The sequence below is a fragment of the Phycodurus eques genome, chromosome 4 (genome assembly GCF_024500275.1).
Source record: "Phycodurus eques isolate BA_2022a chromosome 4, UOR_Pequ_1.1, whole genome shotgun sequence".
In the NCBI taxonomy this organism is placed as follows: Eukaryota; Metazoa; Chordata; class Actinopteri; order Syngnathiformes; family Syngnathidae; genus Phycodurus; species Phycodurus eques.
In genome coordinates, this window is record NC_084528.1 from 14,451,617 (window position 1) to 14,473,702 (window position 22,086).

At 40.7% G+C, this 22,086-nt stretch overlaps 1 protein-coding gene across 4 annotated transcripts; it reads left to right on the forward strand.

Annotated features, from left to right (window-relative positions):
- Positions 1-1,568: 1,568 nt before the first annotated feature.
- On the forward strand, positions 1,569-21,416 carry mag (myelin associated glycoprotein). 4 transcript variants are annotated; one of them, XM_061674111.1, is made up of 11 exons: positions 1,569-1,666; positions 1,838-1,901; positions 2,913-3,281; positions 3,452-3,748; positions 4,953-5,210; positions 7,228-7,488; positions 10,205-10,513; positions 12,732-12,831; positions 16,064-16,160; positions 16,378-16,431; positions 17,979-21,416. In XM_061674111.1, exons 2-11 carry the CDS (start codon positions 1,856-1,858, stop codon positions 18,129-18,131), a joined length of 1,944 nt encoding a protein of 647 aa, XP_061530095.1. In that variant the 5' UTR covers positions 1,569-1,666; positions 1,838-1,855; the 3' UTR covers positions 18,132-21,416. The 4 variants fall into 4 exon arrangements, with proteins under 4 accessions (XP_061530095.1, XP_061530096.1, XP_061530097.1 ...); XM_061674112.1 differs by lacking the exon at positions 16,378-16,431; XM_061674113.1 differs by lacking the exon at positions 16,378-16,431 and having other exon boundaries at positions 16,064-16,195; positions 17,979-18,124.
- Positions 21,417-22,086: the final 670 nt, after the last annotated feature.

Here is a 22,086-nt window from a genome sequence, read left to right on the forward strand (position 1 = left end):
CGAGTTTCATCGATTAACACAGAATTTGGTGGACATTTTCTATCAGGATGCACAACAAAGTTTCAAGCACCCACACCCAAAATTGAACATAAAGTCACCCACTTACAGGGATCATACTTCGATGGACTCTAAATAAGGAATTTGTTCAAATGAACCCCAACCAGAAGCAGGTACCCTATACTGGCGGGTGATGCTAACATTGTGAAGCTTTTATTATTATTATTATTTCTTGCGTATCCTTTCTAATGCTGGCAAAGCATGGCGTCAAAGTTTGAGGATCATTTCGAAGAAGTCCCAGAAAGTAAAAAAATAATGAGCCCCTGATTGTAATTTGACAGACTGACAAGGAATTGGGTGGAAACGTTTACCATAACAGGACACATGAAAAAGTCTCAACGACCCATCCCTGAAGTTGAAAATTCTATGGCTCCTACTTGGGAATTTGCACAAATGGCCCACAATCGGAAGCAGGTACTGTATCCTAGACAAAGCAGTGATGCTAAATAAAGAAATTAATTTTGCCCTCACCATGAAATGTAGTCGGTGCAAAGTCGTCAAAGTTTGATGATCACTTAGAGCACAGTGGTGAGTCTCAAATGCTTTCACCCTGGGAGCCACATTTCCCTATTGTTGTAAAGTCACGACCAACTTCTGTAGAAGTTAAGAACAATAAAGAAAATGTGTTGTTCTAACATATACAGTGGACCCCCGCATATTTGCAGTTCTGCATTGACGGATCCACCTGCAGTTTACGCATGGTTTTTGGAGGGGGGAACCTATCCCCCATTATTGGCGGAAACCCCAGGTTTATTTTTTCCCGAGGCTACACTTACTTAATTTTTTTTCATTTTATTGTATTTATTTTTTAATTTGACCCAATCGCGCACTTATTCACATTTATTATTTTTTTGAGGGGGGCAATGTTTTGATGGCAATTATAATAAATAATAAAGCCATCAATTGTTCGCTGATTTTTCATTATTCGCGGTTGGGCCCTGTCTCGCTCCCCTACAAATAGTGCAGGTCCGCTCTATGTCATATTATTAAACATAAGTACGCTAAGTACGCTATGCTTACAAGTATGTAGTAGTGTGCAAGTTCAAAGTACTTTTCAAAGCACTTTATTCAGAAACAGAGGATAAACATGAATAAAGGATTTACACAAATGAACAGAGTAAAATGAAATACCACAATGGCCCCAAATATGGCCACCAAATTTCACTTCTATCTTGGCATTGATCTTTTCTTTTTAGTGTCGTCCCTTATCTAATGCTGTAAGTTACATGAACAAATACCTCCACCATTACACCCCAAGTGTTTCACTCACCCCTGTGAAAATATTATTTTCCGTTATGTTATTTCAGAATCTGTCATGGTCCATTACGAACATACGCTGACGCAATAGTAAAGTCATAATGAGAGTAAATTCTGTGTTTTTATGAAAAACCATGAATATAAAAAAAATTAAGTCGTATGTCGGTATTGTAATGAACCGAGGATCCCCCTGTTTTTTTTTGTTTTGTTATTCCACAGTTGTATAATATTATTTTCTCTATTTTTGCAGAGAAGAAGATTGTCAAGCCGTCTGGGTGTGAGCAACCACCCGCCAGTGGAGCCGCTTTTCCTGCGAAACATCCAGTTTGCTTTGAATCGTCAGCGTTCTAAGGTATTACATTAGGTACTGAGTCGTGAAGTATCATCAAAATCATTTAATCTCAAAGCTTCAGAAACTCGAGCGCGAGACGGCGGAAGTGACTCATGCCGTCAACATTTGCGATGTATTTTTCAGATAGTGATGATGCATGTATTAGCAGTAACAGGATGTTGTGTGTTCCAGAGGCGTGGAGTGGAGACCATGTGGTGTTTGAAGCTGCTCTTACCGTTACTGCTCATCGTCAATGGTAAGAAACTCTTGCAAAGTTAAAACTGTCAAGCATACAGTCATGTACTTATCAGAGGTCACATGACTTGACTCACGTCAAAAGGGTCGCGGGCGCGCTGGAGCCTATCCCAGCTGTCATCGGGCAGGAGGCGGGGTACACCCTGAACTGGTTGCCAGCCAATCGCAGGGCACATAGGAACAAACAACCATTCGCACTCACAGTCAAAGTCACACCTACGGGCAATTTAGAGTCTCCAATGAATGCATGTTTTTGGGATGTGGGAGGAAACCGGAGTGCCCGGAGAAAACCCACGCAGGCACGGGGAGAACATGCAAACTCCACACAGGCGGGGACGGGGATTGAACCCCGCACCTCAGAACTGTGAGGCTGACGCTCTAACCAGTCGACCACCGTGCCGCCCTCTGGTTAACAACAAAAGTTAAAAAGAGGAATCAGACAGCTCGCTCCTTCAAATCAAGGTTAAGGATGTATAACAGTGCTGTGTGTCCTGTATGTCGACGGCTGCATGCCTGAGCTTGAAAAACCGTGGCGTATACCACTTCCCAGTTCTCACCGAGTGGTCGGATAAGTTGATCAACTCTCCGATATTCCTAATTGGATTGTACATGCCCCAAAAACAACATCTAACCAGTAACCTTTTGTGTAACGTTGCGCGCCCGCGGCCGACCCCAAGGAGCAGTCTGAGGCAGCCGCAGGCACCGGGATGCAACGGTCATTTCCTCCAGGCCAATTTCAGCGGGCCGTTGATGAGCTGCGCGTCCGACCGAGATGTAGTGCCAGGCGAGCGTGACGATGCAATCACTTTCTCTTTCTTTTTTGTTGTCCAGGTTTCGCGAGCTTTCTTTGGGCAGAGTTGTAAGGGGTCGGGGGTGGGGCTGGAGACTGAAATGAGGCTACATTCAAATATTGCTCGCAGTATGGAAATTTCATATTGTCCATTTAAGTCGCCAATTTCAGGGCTCGAGACTCGCTGATCTGGTTCTTATTGTGCCGTACGTCTTGTTTTAGACGTCAGCTCCCAGTGGAACGTTTGGGTACCGCGGGACATCTCGGCCATGACCGACACCTGCGTGGTCATCCCGTGCACCTTCATGTACCCGTCGGGCATCAGGCCGTACCGCGGCGTCCACGGCATCTGGTACTACGGCCAGCCCTACCCGCAGCTCTTCCCGCCGGTGGTGTTCAAAACTCGCACGGATGTGGTGCACGAGAGCTACAAGGGTCGCACCAAGATGCTGGGCGACCTGCAGCAGAGGAACTGCACGCTGCTCATCAACAGCCTTGGCCCAGAGCACTCGGGGAGATATTACTTTCGCGCCGACCTTGGTGGGGCCAATATATACACCTTTCCGGACTTTGCTGAGCTTAAGGTTCTGGGTAAGACATGCACACAACCTATCAATATTATATAGGGGAAATGGAAGGAAGGGTCTAGTCCCACCCATGATTGATTACCGCTGTGATAAAATGGTGCAGTCCAAGACATTTGACGACACAAGGTATCTTTGCAGCGTCAAAGTCCCCGACTAATGAAGTTCTTTCATTAGAACGACCCGACATCGACGTCCCGGAGGAGATCGTGAGCGACGAGAGCCTGACGTTGACGTGCTACGCTCCCGACAACTGCCCAGACATGAGCCCCGAGATCGAGTGGATGTACACGGACTACCTGCCTGACCCCGAGTTCAGCTCCGACTACCAGGAGGAGGGCAACACGGTCGTGCTCTCCCGCACCCTGGTGTTCACCCCCAGGCCGGTGCACAACGGCCAGCTGCTGGGCTGCCGGATTTACTACCCGAACACCACGCTGGTCTATGAGAGGCTTGTCTCTCTGGACATTAAGTGTAAGTGTAAAACTGCCTCCTCCAGTGATCCCCTCCATATTCATGATTCACTTGATTTAAGCCGAATTATCTGTCAATAGAGCAGTATAATATGACTTGGCAACATTTCGTAAAGCAAGGAAACAGCATCAAATTCCCCGGCAGTATTTAAAAACGATTATATTTTTACTGCAGCCACATATAGAATTATGGTATATCTTATTTTAAGCAAAACATACTCATAACCAGTAATCAAATCTCAATATCAAGTTATCCGCCTTAATGATTTTCAAGGGAAATATGCTGGCAGTTGGGCTGCAACTAACGATTATTTTAGCTACTGATAAATCTGAAGACTTTATTTCAATGAACTGAGAGAAAACAATATTTTTCAATTTCCATTCCCTCTTCCCAAAACGGAACATTATTTCAAATTGAAAAATTCAAATTGATTTGAACATTATTATTTCAAATCAGAAACAAAGGCAAAAATGTTGATGATGTTGATGATGAAGTAAAGGCACATATATGCAAATGTCTCATTTTGCTGAAAGACTGAAATAATCAGTCTGCTTTCGTGGCGAAACTTCAGAAATCTGAGAATAGAGAAGCTCAAATCTGAGGATTCGGACAATTTTAAGTTCTCTAAATGATTAATCGATTATCAAAGTAGTTTTTGATGAATTTAATAATACTAATAATAATCGATTAGTTTTTGATTAATCGATTAATTGTTCCACCCCCGAGCTCGAAGCAAGTTACCCAAAAACTGTTTGAGGTGTCACAAAAGCAAACAATTTTTGCGGCGCAGTCACTGTTTTGCTTGATGTTTCTTTTCACAAAAATGTTGGTTTCTCTACGGTTCGATTAGAAACTGGTGTTTTGGGTCAAGCCAACACGTTTAATGCTGATTACTGAAGAATGGAAAATGGTAGAAATGGTAATTTCCCCCCCCCCCCCACGCACTTAAGTGGCAGCATATCTGAAGCTGTGAGTCAAAATTTGGCTCACAACACAAAGCAAAAAAAACCAAATCCACCACGGGACGGGTCATAACTCGAAAAACGAGTTATGTTGTGGCACTCGTAAGTCAAGGTAGCAACTGTACAGGCAAGTGTAACATATTTTTAGGGGTGTGTGTTGATTAGTCATGACCTGGATAGACCTACTACCTAATTCTCGGTAAAAGCAAAAATCAAGTCCTCCCATCTTCGTATCCTACTAGATGCTCCCCGTTCAGTGTGGGTGAACGTCTCCTCGGAGGTGATGGAGGGCAGCTCTGTGACGCTGCACTGCGAGGTGGACAGCAACCCCCCTCCCAGGATCTCCTGGAGGTTCGGAACCCAGGAGCTGCTGTGGGACACCGCGTCCAACCTGTCGCTCACCGTGGACGACGTGACGCCGGCGGAGGAGGGCGTGTACACCTGCGTCGGCGATAACGGCTACGGCACCATGAATACGTCGCTCTACTTGGCCGTCAAGTGTAAGTCTCTGAGGGGGTTTCTTTGGGCCCCTGCGACTTCCTCCGGGTGGCTGGTTTTGGGGCGCCTCAGTGGGGCCGGTGGACCGCCCTGGGTCCCATCGGCGTGGATGGTGTCCCGTCCACTCGGCCGCTCTCGGGTGGGCTGCTGGGCCCGACTCTGCCTCTCAGCAACCCCCACGGTGCTGGCGCAGCAATTATAGGTCCATTTTGAAGGTTATTGTGCATGCGAGACTGTGTCAATTCACTTGCATGCGTCCACTGATACTCACCTCGGGGACTTATAAATCCTCATTGAAGCATGATCTGTGGGAGGTAGTGTACTACATATGAGATGCAGTTTATGATGTCTCCTGGACGCCCCTTTGACCCATTTTTATCATTGTACAACAAGCCGGGGGTCTAATTGACCCAAGTTAAAACAATGTTAAAAGTTTTTTGTTCGTTATTCTTGATGTCCATTTTGAAAAAGAATAGAGTAAAAAAAAACAACAACAACAAAAAAAACACAAAAATGTATTTTTGATTTACCGGTAGCTTTTACACTTCTATTTTTTTATTTTTTACTTAGGTCAATTTGACCTGTGGCTTGTTTGCTTTATGAAAGACACAATACAAGACAAACATAATAGTTTCTTATTAAATAGATTTGAGTTATTTTTAGTTATTTGAGATTAAATAGATATTTTTTATTTATTTTACATTAAAACATTTTTGTGATGATGCTAAGTTAACATGAGACACCTTTCTTATTTTAGGTCACATTGACCCACTGAATGACACACACACACACACACACACACAAAAAACCTGAGCCAAATTTGACCTGATTCTTCTTTTTAATGACCTCCAAAATGTCAGAAAGTGAATTTCTATCTTATTATTAACGCTGTCAAGGACTGTTTAAATCATTATTTTAAATTGTACATTGGAAAGACGTACTAACAGTTTGACTGTACCTAACATTGATTTAAAAAAAAAAATAATAATAATGAATAATAATAATGTTGATAAATTACCACAAGACACCTCCTCTATTCTGGGTTACATTGACCCACTGACCCAAAAAAAAAAACACCCTTTTTTTTTTCAACTTGGGTCATTTTGACCAAAGGCTTGTTGAATGATCTAAAAGAACAAGTTCAATCAATATTTGGTGCATTACCGTTCACAGAGGGCTATGCATGTTGCATAATAATTTTTCAATGTGCATTGGAAAGACTAAATAGTTTAACCTGACACATATTTTTTTTAAAACATGTTTATAAATGTTTGTTTTTTGAGTGATATTGATAAATTTACAGTGCCGTAAAAACGTATTCGCCCCCTCCTTAAATCATCAAACTAATTTAAATATCAGACAAATGTAACCCAAGTGAACTTAAAATGCTGTTTTTAAATGGGGATTTCATTTATTAAAGGAAAAAACTATTCAACTTGATGTTCTTTTTGGTCAGCAGTGGTTGTGGCCTTGGAACTCTGCCATGGATGCCATTTTTGCCCAGTCTCTTCCTTATTGTTGTGTCATGAACACTGACCTTAACTGAGACAAGGCAGGGCTGCAGTTCTTTGGATGTTTATTTAGATGTTTTGTCCGACTTGATTTTGTCAGACAGGTTCTGTTTCAGTGATTTCTGGATTGAACAGGTCTAGAGGTAATCAGGCTTGGGCGTGATTAGTGAAAATTAACCAAAAATTGTGATTAGCCACCATTAATCCGTGATTTAACAGGGGGGACTTTTCACACAGGACTGAATATTTATTTTCCCTTGATAAATGAAATTAGCATTTAAAAACAGCATTTTAAGTTCACTCGGGTTAAAGTTGTCTGATATTTACATTTGTTTGATGATCTCAAACAATAAAGTGGGGAAAATATGCAAAAATATTAGAATTTGAAAAGGCGGCCAATACTTTTTCATGGCACGGTACAATTGAACCACTGACTGATAAACTTGTTTTGTTTTACTAGACTCAAATTGACCACAACCTTACGTGAGGGTTCAACCTTATGTTTCAGACCCTCCCCGCGAGCCCGTCGTCAACGACACCCTGACCGTGCTCGAGGGCGCCTCGCTGATGCTGCACTGCAGCACTCAGGGCAGCCCGCCGCCCACCCTCACCTGGCTGAAGGACGGCGAACTGGTGGGCGCAATCACTGCTGATGAGCTGTCCGTGCTGGAGATTGAGAGCATCACGCCGCAGGGCGACGGCCAGTACCGCTGCCTGGCCGAGAACGAGCACGGCCGGGCCAGCAGCTCCCTGAACATCACCGTGGAGTGTGAGTAGGACAACCCAATGATGTTTTTTCCCCCCTATTACCTGTTCTGGGAAGTACTTTGTGTAGTTGTTTTGAAGTTTGAAAAGTGGTATACAAATAAAAATTATTGGGGGGAAAAAAGCCATTTTTTAAGAGGACATGCCGTACAGTAAGGTGTACACTGCTTATTTTGTGTCCGGAACAGATTCAATGACATTTAAAATGAAACAAAAATCTTCACGATTCAATCTTTTCCTTCAAGCAAATTGTACAATGGATGAAAAATGATTAAGAAATTATGTAGACAATAAAATAAAACATCATAATTCACCTAAATGTTTTGTTTGCAAAGTCCAATATGAAAAAAAAATGCTATTCCAGAAAATCTTTGAATAAATGAAAGATTCTGAAATGAACAAAAAATACATAAAATAGAATACAAAATCATGTAAAATACTGTATATTAAACAGCTTAAAGATTGTCTTTCTTTTCTTAATATGATGCTGCCCTTTGCAGCTGTAACAGCTTCAACTCTTGTGGGAAGGCTGTCAACAAGGTTGAGGAATGAGTTCATGGGTATTTTTGCCCATTCTTCCAGGTGCACATTTGGAAACAGGTGTTTTGGGTGAGGTCACACACTGATGTTGGACGAGAAGGCCTGGCTCCCTGTCCACTCGAAATCTGCCCAAAGGTGTTCTATCGGGTTGAGGGCAGGACTCTGTGCAGGCCAGTCAAGTTCATCCATACCAAATTCTTTATGGACCTTGCTTTGTGCACTCGTGCACAGACATGTTGGAACAGGAAGGTGTAATCTCCAAACTTTCTGACTGTCCAAAATCTCTTTCATTCAGAGTTCCTTTCACTGGAGCTCAGGGGGTGACATTTTGGATATTTCCAACTGTGGGAACAGTTTGGGGATGGACCCTTCCTGTTCCAACATGTCTAGCAGGGTTAGCAAGCGTGTGACTTGTGGCTCAATAGCCTAATATTGGTGCGGCCCAGGTGTATAGTTAATTCATTATTATTATTATTAGTTACATTTTATACTGTTACTAATTTATTTCTGGTTGTTCTTGTAAGTTATACTTACCTAGTTAGGTTGAGTTTTGGTACTGTAGTGCAATAATAAATACTGAAGTTTTGAAATCAATGAATAACCATTTCTATTCATCTTGATTTGAATATCAATCAAAAATAATAGTGATTATTATTTTTGCCCTAATCGCGCAGTCCTAATTATTTAAGTGATGTATACTCTTCTATCATCACTACTACAAAAAGGTTGGTGACCCTGGTCTGTCATGATACTGGAGGGAGAAAACAAAGAGGATTTTTCAAGTTCTGCTGTCCAAAAATAAAAGCTTTTTTGGAGTGTACGGTTGAAAGGCTGTGAGTGAGATTCATTTGTTCATTCTAGGAAGTTTTAGAAGTCCGACAAGTCCTCATTAAATTTCATTTTTCTCTTCCTTAATCCTCAACCATATATACCTGCACATCAAACTAGTCATATTTTGGTGATTTTAACCATTTACTTACTTACTTAATAATTGAATTAATACAAAACAGGCAGCATGGTGGAGAATGGTTAGCACATCTGCCTCACTTTTCTGAGGACCGGGGTTCAAATCCCGGCCCCGCCTCTATGGACTTTGCATGTTCTTCTTGTGCCTGCGCGGGTTTTCTCCAGGTACTCTGGTTTCTTCCCACATCGCAAAAACATGTGTGGTAGGTTGATTGAAGACTCTAAATTGCCCGTAGTTGTGAATGTGAGTGCGAATGGTTGTTTGTTTATATGTGCCCTGCGATTGGCTGGCGACCAGTTCAGGGTGTACTTCGCCTCCCGCCTGAAGATAGCTGGGATAGGCTCCAGCACGCCCGCAACCCGAGCGAGGAGAAGTGGTACAGAAAATGGATGGATGGAGTTTTCTTTTGCCGACAAACTCTCAAATGGACCACAGGTCGCCCTGCATTCACACGCTGGGGCACTTACGGGTCCCACTGTGCTAATTGTTTTTAGAGGTTTATTCATTCTCTCTGTGCAGGCCAGGCCAGGTGCAAAATGTCCAGACGATAGTGGCTCTAGCTCATATACTGGAAAATGTTTTTGTGCATGCACTATGTGCACCACACTGGAATCTGGTACTCTTTGCAGTGTGCACACCAGCTGATGTACAGCCCTATGTAGAAGAAGAAGAAGAAGAATCACCTTTATTGTCATGAACATGCATGCATGCTCACGAAGTTTGTTCTCTGCATTTAACCCATCACAGTGAACACATACACATGTTAGTGGAACACACTGGAGCAGGGGGCAGCTGAAGGGAAGCCCGGGGAGCAGTTCGGGGTATCAGTGTCTCGCTCAAGGTCACCACAGCCGTGAGTCCGGGGGATGTTGGAGGACGGTCCAGTCGGGGTCTTGAAACTAGATGCGGACCAGAGCCTGAGTCAGTTACATGTCCTGTCCCTTACCCAATATGTTCTGTATTGAAATTAGGTATGCTGCTGTAACCATTCTGAAAAAAATACTTTTTCACATAGCGCCAGATAGGTTTGGATAATTTTTTTTGCTTGTCTTTGTGAGAAATTAAAATTGGTTCGATAATCGAACACATTTGTGTGTGTGATTTAAAAAAAAAAAAAAAAAAAAAAAAAATCAGAACTCACATTATGTTTAGTGTGGGAAGTCATACCATAAGCATTTTTCCTAAAAGTCTGTTTCCCTGTTGTTTCTGCTAGATGCTCCCGTCCTTCTGGACGAGTCCAAATGCACGGTGGTGCGGGAGGGCGTCCAGTGCGTCTGCATAGCTACGGGAAACCCCGAGCCCACCATCGAGTTTTACCTGCCCGACTTGAACGTCACCATCAACGAGACGGAGGGCCGCTTCAACTTCTACACACACACGGATGGACAGACGTCCACGGGTATGATCAAACTGCGGGAGAAGGGTGAGCGGGCCAGCAACGACGGTCCGGCAGTCAACGTCCACTGCAGCATCTCCAACGTATACGGGAGAGAAAGCGTCCTCCTGGAGCTGCAGCAGGAGAGTGAGTAGTAGAACCCCACCCAAAAGTACTAAAAAAAAAGTAGAAGTACAGATGTTACAAAAAAAAAAAGACTTCTAAAAAGAGAAGTATTTATTCAACTCCTTTATAGTACATACAGTAATGTCACTTTATAAAACCTTTTTTCTTTACATTCTCTTTTTTATGGTTTTATGCAATATGGTACAATTTTTCGTTATTAAAAACAACAAAAATGGTGGCGTTTTTTTAGAGTCTGGAACGGATTAATGGCATTTGAATTCATTTCATGGGGAAATTTGATTTGATATACGAGTACATTGAATTACAAGCTTTGTCAAGGAGGCAATTAAACGTGTGTAAGTCAAGGGACCACTATAAAATTTTAAAAATTGTTTGAAATTTACTTAAAAGCACAAAAGTAGAAATTATTTTTCACTTGCAAAGTGCCAGTCCTGAGTCTAGTTAGCAACGGCTCAGGTTTTTATGTCATCAAAACGTGTTCCGTAGCTTTGCTTCTAACGGTCTGAACCGATGAACAAAATGACTGAATTAGCTATAATAACTACAGGTGCTCCGATCAGGGTTTTATGCTGCTGATTCGGATACCGATCATCCACGAGGGAGATCTGCCGAATACCGTTCATATGCATGAGCTGTAAATTTTTCATTTTATTTATGTTGAGTGGTATTTGCTATATGATCCGACATGTTTGTTTGGGTTTGCTGTGAAGGGGGGAGGGGATGCTACACTCGGGCTGGGTGATTATGCGGAAAAAAAGAATCATCACGATTATTTTAATTGATATTGAAATCACGATTAACAAGCATGATTATTCGTTTATTTTAAAACTTTGTAGTTATTCAACTAGACAACTAAACTTTAAATATTACTTAAAAGAACAACCAGAAATGACTTAGTAACAGGTAAAATAATAGTATATTAAAATAATAGACTTAAAAAAAAGGAAAAGAGATAAATAGACACCGCTAAAAATGTGCCAATGATTTTACCCATGACTGTCATATATTTAACAAATAGAAATATTTGACCTAAAACAGGAAAAGTTGAGTCTGATATCATGTCACAGTCAGAGAAAAAAATAGCGTGTCTTTTTATACAGTCAATGACTGTATCTGCTGTTCCTGCTGTGTGCGCCTTGGCCTCTTAGGGGCAGTGTGGTGCGGTGCAGGCATGGAGCTACTTGTTTTCTGTAAGCTAAAAAGAGTAGAATAAGAACGTCGCGTTTTAATTGAAATAAACTCTTTTTTCACAGATTAGGAAGAACATATGATCGTGAGTACGGTTATATTAACTGTCTGTATGTGTTACTCAAGCGTTTGTGTGTGAATATTCAACATTTGAAGGTAAACGCGTCCTGTGATTGAATGTTAATATTAGCTAGCCTGTCAATAGGATTTTCCATTAACTGTTAGCATAAACTGGTGATTTCTACAACGATGTCTTCTATTTTAACATAAAATGAGGGTTATTATTTATGTTTAGTTTTATAGCAAACTTCCAACTTAATGCACGCTCACATTTGGATGAATTACCCAGCCTTGTGCTACATTGCACACATTCTCCACAGGCTGCAACGTATGAGCCGCGGTTAATTGGTTTTTGTGATTGGCAATTAAAGGCATTGATAGACGAGCGGCGATCAAGTGTTTTCCACGGAAATTGGCCGATCGATCGGACCACCACTAATAATAGTGACAGAAAAAAATACTTGTTACAGTGCAGGCATGTTTTTGTTCAGATTACATGGAGAATTTTTGAATGCCAGAAGCGAGTGGTTTTTAGGCTGGCACAAGATGCAACGCATTCGTAACAAATCATTCTTGGAGCCAACAATGCCCAACAATTCTCATAAATAAGGCCATGGATGAGGAATTCTTGCATGTGGAGAGTAAAAGTAACGAGTCATGACACGTAAGGCAAAACAAATGCTCAAGTACAGATACCTGAAAAATCTGCTAAGTCACTGTTGCAGTACAGTCATTTTGACAACGGAGGGTGATAGCTCTGTCTGTGACATCTCCAAAGATAAAAGGAACATTTCAGATCAAGTTAGTCAATCTAGTGTGGCGTGACTGGGTGTGAGTTGGAGCCGACAGCAACACCTGTATGACAGCGCCCTTCAATAAAACACACATACACGTTCAATTGTAATGATGTTACTTCTCACTGACGGATTGTTAAATCCTGCCCTTGCTGTAATGCTGCCTTACGTTTCAGAGAAGTACCTGATGGCAGTCATCGTGGGAACAATCGGTGGTGTGGCGGTCATTGCCTTCATCATCGCGGCAGTGAGATACGTGGGCCACAACAACAAGAAGTGAGTACCAGAGGACAAATGACTGCAGATGCGATGTGGAGGTCGCCTTTTTTTTTTTTTTCCTCCATAATATCCGAGGAAACACTTAAGCCTCGTCATCCATTCAAAAACACACTGACTCATCTTGAGTGAAAGCAGCATTGGTATGGGCGTGAGTATCTAATCCTTGTATGTCTGCTTCCTGGTGTAGAAGTTGCACAAGCTGGACTAACTCTATACATAGGGGTGTAACGGTACATGTACATACTGTAGTAGATAAAGGGCAGGAAGTGTAACAGCCACATGGCTACTCTGAAAACAGAAGGCAGCTCAGTCTCCGGCTAGCGGTGTGGTTTTGGCAGTACAACAGCCAATCATAGTGCAGCGGCGCATATCCTTGAGCCAGTAATATTGGAGCAAGGCGTGTCCTGGCTAGAAACTATGTGGAAGTCCTAATAACGCATCAGTCAGCCTCCATTGTCTCCCAGTAGCTCAGGAAGTGCTAAGCTAACTTGTTACGTACCAGCTACGGCTAGCTACGACAACTAAAGTCTTTCCTTCTAAGGTGTAGAGGCGCGGTTCCAAGCTAGTGATCCTAGTCTTCAACAACAGATAAATGACATTTATTACAAGCATCTGGTCAGGAGGACAGAGAAGGCATGGTAAGCGCTAAAGCTAGTAAAGTTGTGAATCAACACAAAAAGTACACTTTAACAGTAGTCTATCTGGAAACTAGACTGGAATGTTACAGCAGAAAGTATCCAGCTACCATCTGTGAATTAGCAACTACATAGTAAAAACAAACACTACAACTCCCAGAAAATACTTGAAAAGTTTCCATGTAAGACCAACAATTGATTATTTAAAATAAAATAATAATAATTTTCACTGTATACATTATTTTGTTTATTTGAGAATCTTTCATTTATTGGAGAAGTTACTGGTAGCAGTTTCCAGCGTTTTATGTTTAATTCTAAATTAGTTTAAATCGGTCCATCGTTACACTAACGAAAAGCAGTTTTGCATTTTGTCTGTGTAGATTCTCAGCCATCCAGGTCATGTAAATCCGCAAAGGTTGAATCGAGGCAACTGGAATCTCTTGTGTGTTGAAGACGTTTCACTTGTAATCCAAAAGGCTTCTTCAGTTCTAAATTCTCAATGACAGAGCAGCCAAGATCCCTACCACCGACAACAGAAGACAGAAGTAGCAGACGCATATCAGGAAGGCTCTTACTAACTGTGGGTATCCTAACTGGGCCTTTGTCAAATCTGCCATGGGAAGAAAGACCACCACTGCTGAGTTTGAGTAGTGAAAGAGGAGGAGTGATGGTCCTTTTTGTAGCTAGTTTGTCCGGGAAACTGAGAAGGATTTTCTCCAAACATAACATACCGACGCATGTCAAAATCACCAACACCCTCAGACATAAGCTGTTTCACCCCAAGGACAAACTCCTGAGAATCAAACTCAGCAATGTTGTTTATGAAGTGCAGTGTATTGAGGAATTGCAAAGAGTTCTACATTGGAGGGACCCAGCTACAATTACACAAATGCATGGCACAACATGAGAGCAGTTTCTTCGGGTCCAGACTCAATAGTTCATTTAAATCTCAAAAAGAAGGGACGTTACTTTGAGGAAAACAATGCCCAAAGTATGGGAGAACTGCTGGATTGAAAGAGGTGTGAAAGAAGCCATCCATCCATCCATCCATCATCCATTTTCTTTAACGCTTCTCCTCACTAGGGTAGCGGGCTGCCGGAGCCTATCCCAGCTATCTTCGGGCGGAAGGCGGGGTACACCCAGAAGCGGTCGCCAGCCAATCGCAGGGCACATAAAAACAAACAACCAGTCGCACTCGCATTCACACCTGCGGGCAATTTAGAGTCTCCAGTCAACCTACCATGCATGTTTTTGAGATGTGGGAGGAAACCGGAGTGCCCGGTGAAAACCCACCCAGGCACGGGGAGAACATGCAAAGTCCACACAGGCGGGGCCGGGATTTGAACCCCGGTCCCCAGAACTGTGGGCAGATGTGCAAACCAGTCATCACCGTGCCGGCGTGAAAGAAGCCATCTAAGTCAAATTCGAATGACCTTCTGGTTTGCGCCATCACGTATCGTCAGGTTACAACAATGTCCTAAAATCTCACCCACAAAGATTGTCTCATTCCACTGGAAGAATGACCACTGATGAGCTGTTTTGCCACCTGGCAGGTGAACAACCGGTAGGTAGACAAGATGGTTGTTCACATGGCAACAACAACGACCCTGTTATGACCACCCCCGGGTACGCACCCACCAGAGACATAAATAGGGGGACGCCGCACAAATGTTGAACTGCCAAAAGCATTCGGGATTAAAGGTGAAACGTCTTCAACAAACGAGAGTCCAGTTGCCTCGCAACCTTTGCAGATCAGCTTTGTATTTCGTTCTCTTGCTGTACCCAATGCTCACCAAATCTTGAGCTGAAAACGTACTCACCCGTGATTTTTGGCGTACTGTTAAAGCCCTTATACTGTACAACATATGGACAAAATTATGGGGACACCTTGGCATTTCACAAACTGGAACTGAAGAGGAAGGAGTTTGTTTGTAGTTTTGGAAAGATTAGATTAGGAAGATTTGCATGTCCATTAGGTAGTGTTTGAAATGACATCTTGTAAACAGTGACATCAGTGCAGCAGGAAAAAACATCTTTAGTTTCCTAAAAAAAAAGAAAAAGGACAAATTATTTATGTTGCAATTTCGTAAAAAGAAAATCTTTAATTTTGTTGTTTTTGTTTCACTTTAAACATCATTAAATCTGTCCCTGTTCATACGAAAAGAAAAGCAGTTTTGCGTTTGGTGCCATACCCAATGTGAACCGAACTGTGACCTTAAAACTAAGGTATGTACCGAACCGTGATTTTTTTTTTTGTGTGTACTGTTACACCCCTACACTATAAAGTGTTCTGCAGGCATGATTCCCTGCTCTCGCATTGCTTTTATATCCTTTACTCACTCATTGCTTAATACACTAAGTTGCTTCCTTTAGACGGCCAAGCTTACAAGTTTACAAATCACCCCTGAGAGCTTCCCCTCTGCAACTAAACTCATGGCATAACCACGTCACCGAACAATCACGCAGCATAGCCAGACGGCGCTTGTCGTTTTAAAATGGATGGCCAAGCTTTGCGTGTCGCCCTGCGTTTTAGCGTCGAGGTCAGAGTCTGATCATGTGACTCCGCCTCCCACCCTCATCCCCCTCCCTCCCAGAGAGAATGGCTTTCCTAGGCAGGACGTGGTCCTGGAGAACCCCGCTTTGTACTACAGCGCAGTCAAGAAGGACAAACAAAATCTGAGGAAGAAAGTGGTGAGACATGCCGATGACTGTCACGATGACGCTAAGTAAGATGTTAAGTCAAATTAGTCGTCGTCGTCGTCCCCAACCCTTGACACGTGACGAGACCTCACCCCAACCATGAAACCTTTGGAAACACACTGTTTTTCTCTTGCTTTCATCGCTTCTCTGCGTGTTTTTTTTCCCCCCTTCTTCTGTCTGTTTCTTCTCTCCCTTAACTCCTGCACAGCTTAAGACAGAGCTGTTGGGCTCAAAGTTTAACTCCATACTAGAGGAGAGCACGGTAAGGTTCCTTAGACTCAGCGACCCGCTCACCCTGGCATATCCGCTTCTGTATTCTGTACGCCACTTATTTATTTATTTTTGTCTATGCCAAAGTGTCGTCTGCATGGCTGCCTCATCGCTAACCTCCACACTTGCCCACCTAACACGTCACAAATCTCCTTGTCCCACCAGTAACCACTAACTTTTTTGGTGTGTATGTTACACGCTATTTAGGTGACTCAGTAGGAATACACAGTAGTCATGTGGTAGACACACACACAAAACACAAAAATAAAAATATTTTGTTTAATATAGATTTTGTAACAAATTTTATACATTTGTTTTACTGAAATGAAATACTTTATTGTGAAACTGGATTTTTGTCTTTAAATTTCAGATTTTATTCTCATAGTATTAAAACATTTTTATCAACCAATTAAAATGATAAAATGTTAGGATAATTACAAATAATTTTTTTGGGGAAAATGATCCCCCCCCCCCTTAAAATGTTTTGATTTTATCCTTGTAGTAAAAAATAAATAACAATTATGAGGTCTTTAAGTTAGGAGAATAAAGTAGTAATTTTTACGAGAAGTCGTATTTTTCATGTCACACCAGTTTACGAGAGTTGTCAAAAATATTTGTTCGAACATTTTTATATAAATAATACAAATTTGTTCTTGGAAAATGTAATTTTAAAATGTCCCCACTAAACTGTTTTTTTTTTTCTTGAAATATACAGATTTTGTTCTCGTGGTATTAGAAATGTTTTCTCATCCAACAAAAATGATGAATCGTCAAGTTACAAGAACAAAGTCATTGTTTTATGAGAATAAAATTACATTTTTTGACTCACGATTTTATAAGTAGTTATCAATAGTATCAAAAGTATAATTAAAATGTTTGTTAAAATGAATTATTGTAAACAAATATTACACATTTGTTCTTGGAAAATTACTGTACATTTTTTTCCCCAGCAGAAATATAGCTTTTTTCTTTAAATATTCCGATTTTAGTCTCGCAGTGTTAAATTTTTTGTCATCACCCCAAAAAAAAATTATCATCGTGGCAGTACACCATTTTTGTAATCCAATAAAACAAATATTTGTGGGCGGTGTGGTGCTGAGGCTAAGATTACGTCTTGCAACCGGAGGGTCGCTGGTTCATAAAAGATTGGATGATGATTTTTAACAATTACAAAAATGTGATCTTGAAAATAAATTTTCCCCCCCCCCTCCCGAAGCGGCGAGTTTTCTTTAAATACTACAAGAATAAAAATCTGAAGATTACATTTTTCTCATCAAATTGAAATTATAAGAATAATTATAAAGTTATGAGAAAAAGGTTGTCATTTTAGATAGAGACAAACACACAGTGAAATATAATTTTTCCTTGCAAAATGAATGCTTTTTTTCCCCTTTAAATATTCAGATTTGATTATTGCAGTACCATAGTTTTCTTATCTGACACGAAGTCGCAAGGTCACAAGAATAAAGTCATCATTTCAGAAGAAACAAGTTGTCAAAATACCCACTCAAACGCAACCCAATCCTTTTTGTGGCTCAGGGAGAAGACGGGGATTTCCAACCTGCAGGCTCTCTGGCAGGCATGGAGAGGCAAGAGCTGAACTACGCCGCCCTGGAGTTGAGTGGGCCCAGGGAGGGGCTCTCAGGGAGGGGGGACGATGGCAGCAGCTACGCCGAAATCAAGGCCAAATGAATCGCAATCCTTCCCTGATGCCTCGGCCGTGCGAGACGCAGTTGCACCCCCCCCCCCCCTCCCCTCCCCCTTCTTTTTTTTTCTTTTTCTTTTGGTCAGATTTTCACGCGTGAGTGCTAAACATTTCTCCACGGAGCAAGACCCACTGGAAAAATGTATTGGGATTCATTGCTAGTTGTTTTTACCCACGTTTTTGTCTCTACTAGGGTGTAACGGTATGCCAAAAATCACAATACAGGGGGTCCTCGGTTTACAACGGTCCCAACATACAAGTTTTTGAGGTTACACACTTTAAATTAGTGCAGGAATGACTGATTTTCTGTTGATCGTTTTATATTTATGGCCTACAAGTGTTTTTTTCATACAAAATATACTTTATGACTTTCTTACTGCATTCGTGTAGGTTAGTGATAGACTACAGTGCGTTCCATTTTACGTTCAAATTTGGATTACATCGCCGCTGGAAGAACAGACCTCGATCATAAATCCAAGGACCCCCTTGACGGTTCGGTTCACGTTGGGGTACAGTAAGGGAATAAAACATAACTGATTTATTCTTTTGTATAAACACATTTAATGATTTTTTTAATGCTAGTGGTAAATTCACTTATAAATGAAAGAAAAAAAATAATCATGTATAAAAGAACATCATTTATAACTTAGATTAATTATTTTCTTCTTTGGAAACTGCAACAGTGACAGTTTGAACTAGGAGTGTAACAGTACGCCAAAAATCACGTTTGGGTGCGTACCTTGGTTTTAAGGTTGTGGTTTGGATCGCATTGGATACAGTAAGTGAACAAAATGCAGACAGAAAACTGATTCCTTCTTCTTTTGAGTGAACAAGAACAGATTTTGACAATAATAATAATGTCAATGAGCTGGCTGTACATTCTCAAGTAAATCCTCAGATACTGTGTGTAATAAAATACATATTTAATATTATTTTATTATTTTTATTTTTTTAAAAAGGAAATCTTTTCTTTTTAGGAAAATAAAACATGAATAGGTTGTCTTACATGGCAATGTAAGACAACCTATTCACTTAAACACTCATTTTCTGTTTTTTTTTTCAGGTATTCCTTAGCAGTTAGCATAGCTTCTGTTTTCTTTCACTCTTCGTTACTCTTGTCGCATGTTCAGCTACTCCTCGACCTTGTTTAGCTATCATGATACTTGTACTAGGTGTAGTTTTATTGGACGTTATGGAGTTGAGCACTAGTAGCTCAGCAGAGCACTTATCGTCTGCTCTCAGCAGATCCTGACCTACTGGGAAATCAGTGAGGCTGGGTGACTGAAGTTTGATGTACCAGCTGTGATGCCCACTAGCCAGAGGCTGAGCTGCACTGTGTTTGAACACTGACTCAACGTTTGGCTAGAACACAAGGCAGATATGCTAAGGAAATGTATTTTTTCCCCTCTCAAACATTATAGCCTTTGTATTAGGACTTTTTTCTCATCCAATGAAAATGACAAGAAGTAGGAAAGTTGACGGATCGAATTTGCAATTTTACAATAAGGTCATATTTTCAAATCACAATCTTCCAAGCGTTGTCAATTGTAATGTACTGTAAATATAAAATATTTGTTAAACATCGATTTTTTTTTTCTTCAAACATTACAAATTTGTTATATTTCCCACAAAATGATGCACTTTTTTCTTTATTCAAATTTTATTCTCGTAGTATTACAACCTTTTTCTATTCCAATAGAAATGACGAGAAGTCGCATACATATGGAATAGTCTGAATTTCATGAGACCAAAAGTTGTATTTTTCAAGTCACAATCTTACGAGAGTTGTCAATAGTAATGTAAACGTCCTAAGAATGATTATTATTTTTTTAATGTTGATTTTTAACAAATATTACAAATTTGTTCTTGTAAAATTTAAGGTTTTTTTTCACCAAACTATAGCTTTATAACTTGAACATTCAAATTTGATTTTCGTAGTATTATGACATTTTTCTCATCCGATTAAAAACTGCCGAAAAGTCGTTAAGGTCAGAGAAGAAAGTTGTATTTTTGAAGTCATCATCTTACGAGAGCTGTCAATAGTGTAAATAATATGAAAAGAATAAAAAAAATGTTTTTAACAAATGTTACCAATTTGTTCTTGGAAAAGTAAAACTTTTCTCATAAAACTATGCTTTTTAAAAATATAGATTTATTTTCTGATTTGATTCTTTTAGTATTTTCCATTTTAATATTTTTCCTCATCCAGTAAAAACTGATCGGAAGTCTTAAAGTTAAAAGAATAAAGTCATTATTTTCAAGTTGTAATGTACAAAATATTTGTCAAGGGGCCCGAGGCTGAGCTGCACTGTGTTTGTTTACCGAGTCGACTTGTGGCTAAAATGTGAGAAAGTTGGACTTCCTGGACCTTGCTCATTATGTTCCGTACCGAAAAAAATCCCGTACCGTTACACCCCTCGTCTCTTCAGTTGTCGCACCACTTGAGTCAACATTTTTTGTGTGTCCATTTTTGCGTCCTTGTCACTGTGTCTGCTGCCAGTCAAAGCATGAGGGAAAGGGTAAAACTGTGCTTTTTGTTGTGGTGGTTGTCCTTTATGGCAAATGAGAGGAATTTCTCCCCTACGGAAGTTCAAAATGGTCACACTTTATATTTCACTTTCACAGGGAAAACAAGGTGAATTTCCTTTTCGGACTTCCGTAAATTCTCTGTCCTTTTTTGTCCGATTAGAGATAGACGGAACCTTATGTCAGTATTTTATATCGTATTTAACGTGTACAGTAATCAAAATGGTTGCCGTCTCCTTTAAGAGTCATTAAAAACATTTAGAAATGTAACAAACTCAGTATTTGATGGGTTTGGGGGTTGCATTTGTTTTTGTATTCCACCACACTATCTCTAATGCACAGCTCTCTGATTGATTGGAAAAAAACACAACAAAACACACTTGGAGAACGTTATCTCGTTTTGACTGTGTGTGTACGTATGCCTGTGCTTGTATGTGTGTTCAAATTGTGCTGGGACATTTCACGGTTGCTTTTTCGGGAGCATTTGTGGCTCTTTCGTGGGGATGTTCTCACAACGTTGCATCAGATGTTTGAAATAATACACTGTATCGTTGCTAAGCTAATAGTCTAATTTAATAACCATGATGTCAATAACATATTAATGCATATGTATATTGATGAAAAGAGGGATGCTAGAACAAACAATACAAGGAAGTTCCAAAAATTGCACCAAAAGTTCAACATTACTGTTGGTGGTGATGTTTTGGATCATTTCAAACATAATACATGTTGTGTATTTCTGGTCTGTCAACCATTAAAGGAATACCCCATTAGTCATTTATTACTTTTCTTCCATTCAAGCACAAAAAAAAAAAAAAAACACTACATTTTTATGTTTTATTTTATGCCTAATACAGTGAGGCATCAATATAATAAGAAATATCACAAAATATCTTTGGGCGGAAGGCGGGGTACACCCAGAACCGGTCGCCAGCCAATCGCAGGGCACATAAAAACAAACAACCATTCGCACTCACATTCACACCTACGGGCAATTTAGAGTTGTCAATCAACCTAGCATGCATGTTTTTGGGATGTGGGGGGAAACCGCAGTGCCCGGAGAAAACCCACGCAGGCACGGGGAGAACATGCAAACTCCACACAGGCGGGGCCGGGGATTGAACCCCGGTCCTCAGAACTGTGAGGCTGACGCTCTAACCAGTCGTCCACCGTGCCGCCTATGAACACATAATTCTCGTTTAAAAAAAAAAAAAAAAAAAGTTGTTTTTCCCTCACAATATTAAGACCTTTTTTCTTTAAACAAAATGACTTTATTCACACACTATTACAAGAACAGATCACAAAGTTAAGGGAATACTGTATATTTTCAGATAATTCTGAATACTGTAATTCAGTATTGATCCCAAAGGGGAAATTTTTCATGTAACGTAACTTCTTTGGAAAACAATTTTGAAA

Coding starts and splice junctions, on each gene's coding strand:
- mag (XM_061674111.1), top strand. CDS start 1,856: ATGTGGTGTTTGAAGCTGCTCTTACCGTTACTGCTCATCGTCAATG. Junction 1,902..2,912: donor GTTACTGCTCATCGTCAATG/GTAAGAAACTCT, acceptor GTCTTGTTTTAG/ACGTCAGCTCCCAGTGGAAC. Junction 10,514..12,731: donor CCTGGAGCTGCAGCAGGAGA/GTGAGTAGTAGA, acceptor CTTACGTTTCAG/AGAAGTACCTGATGGCAGTC.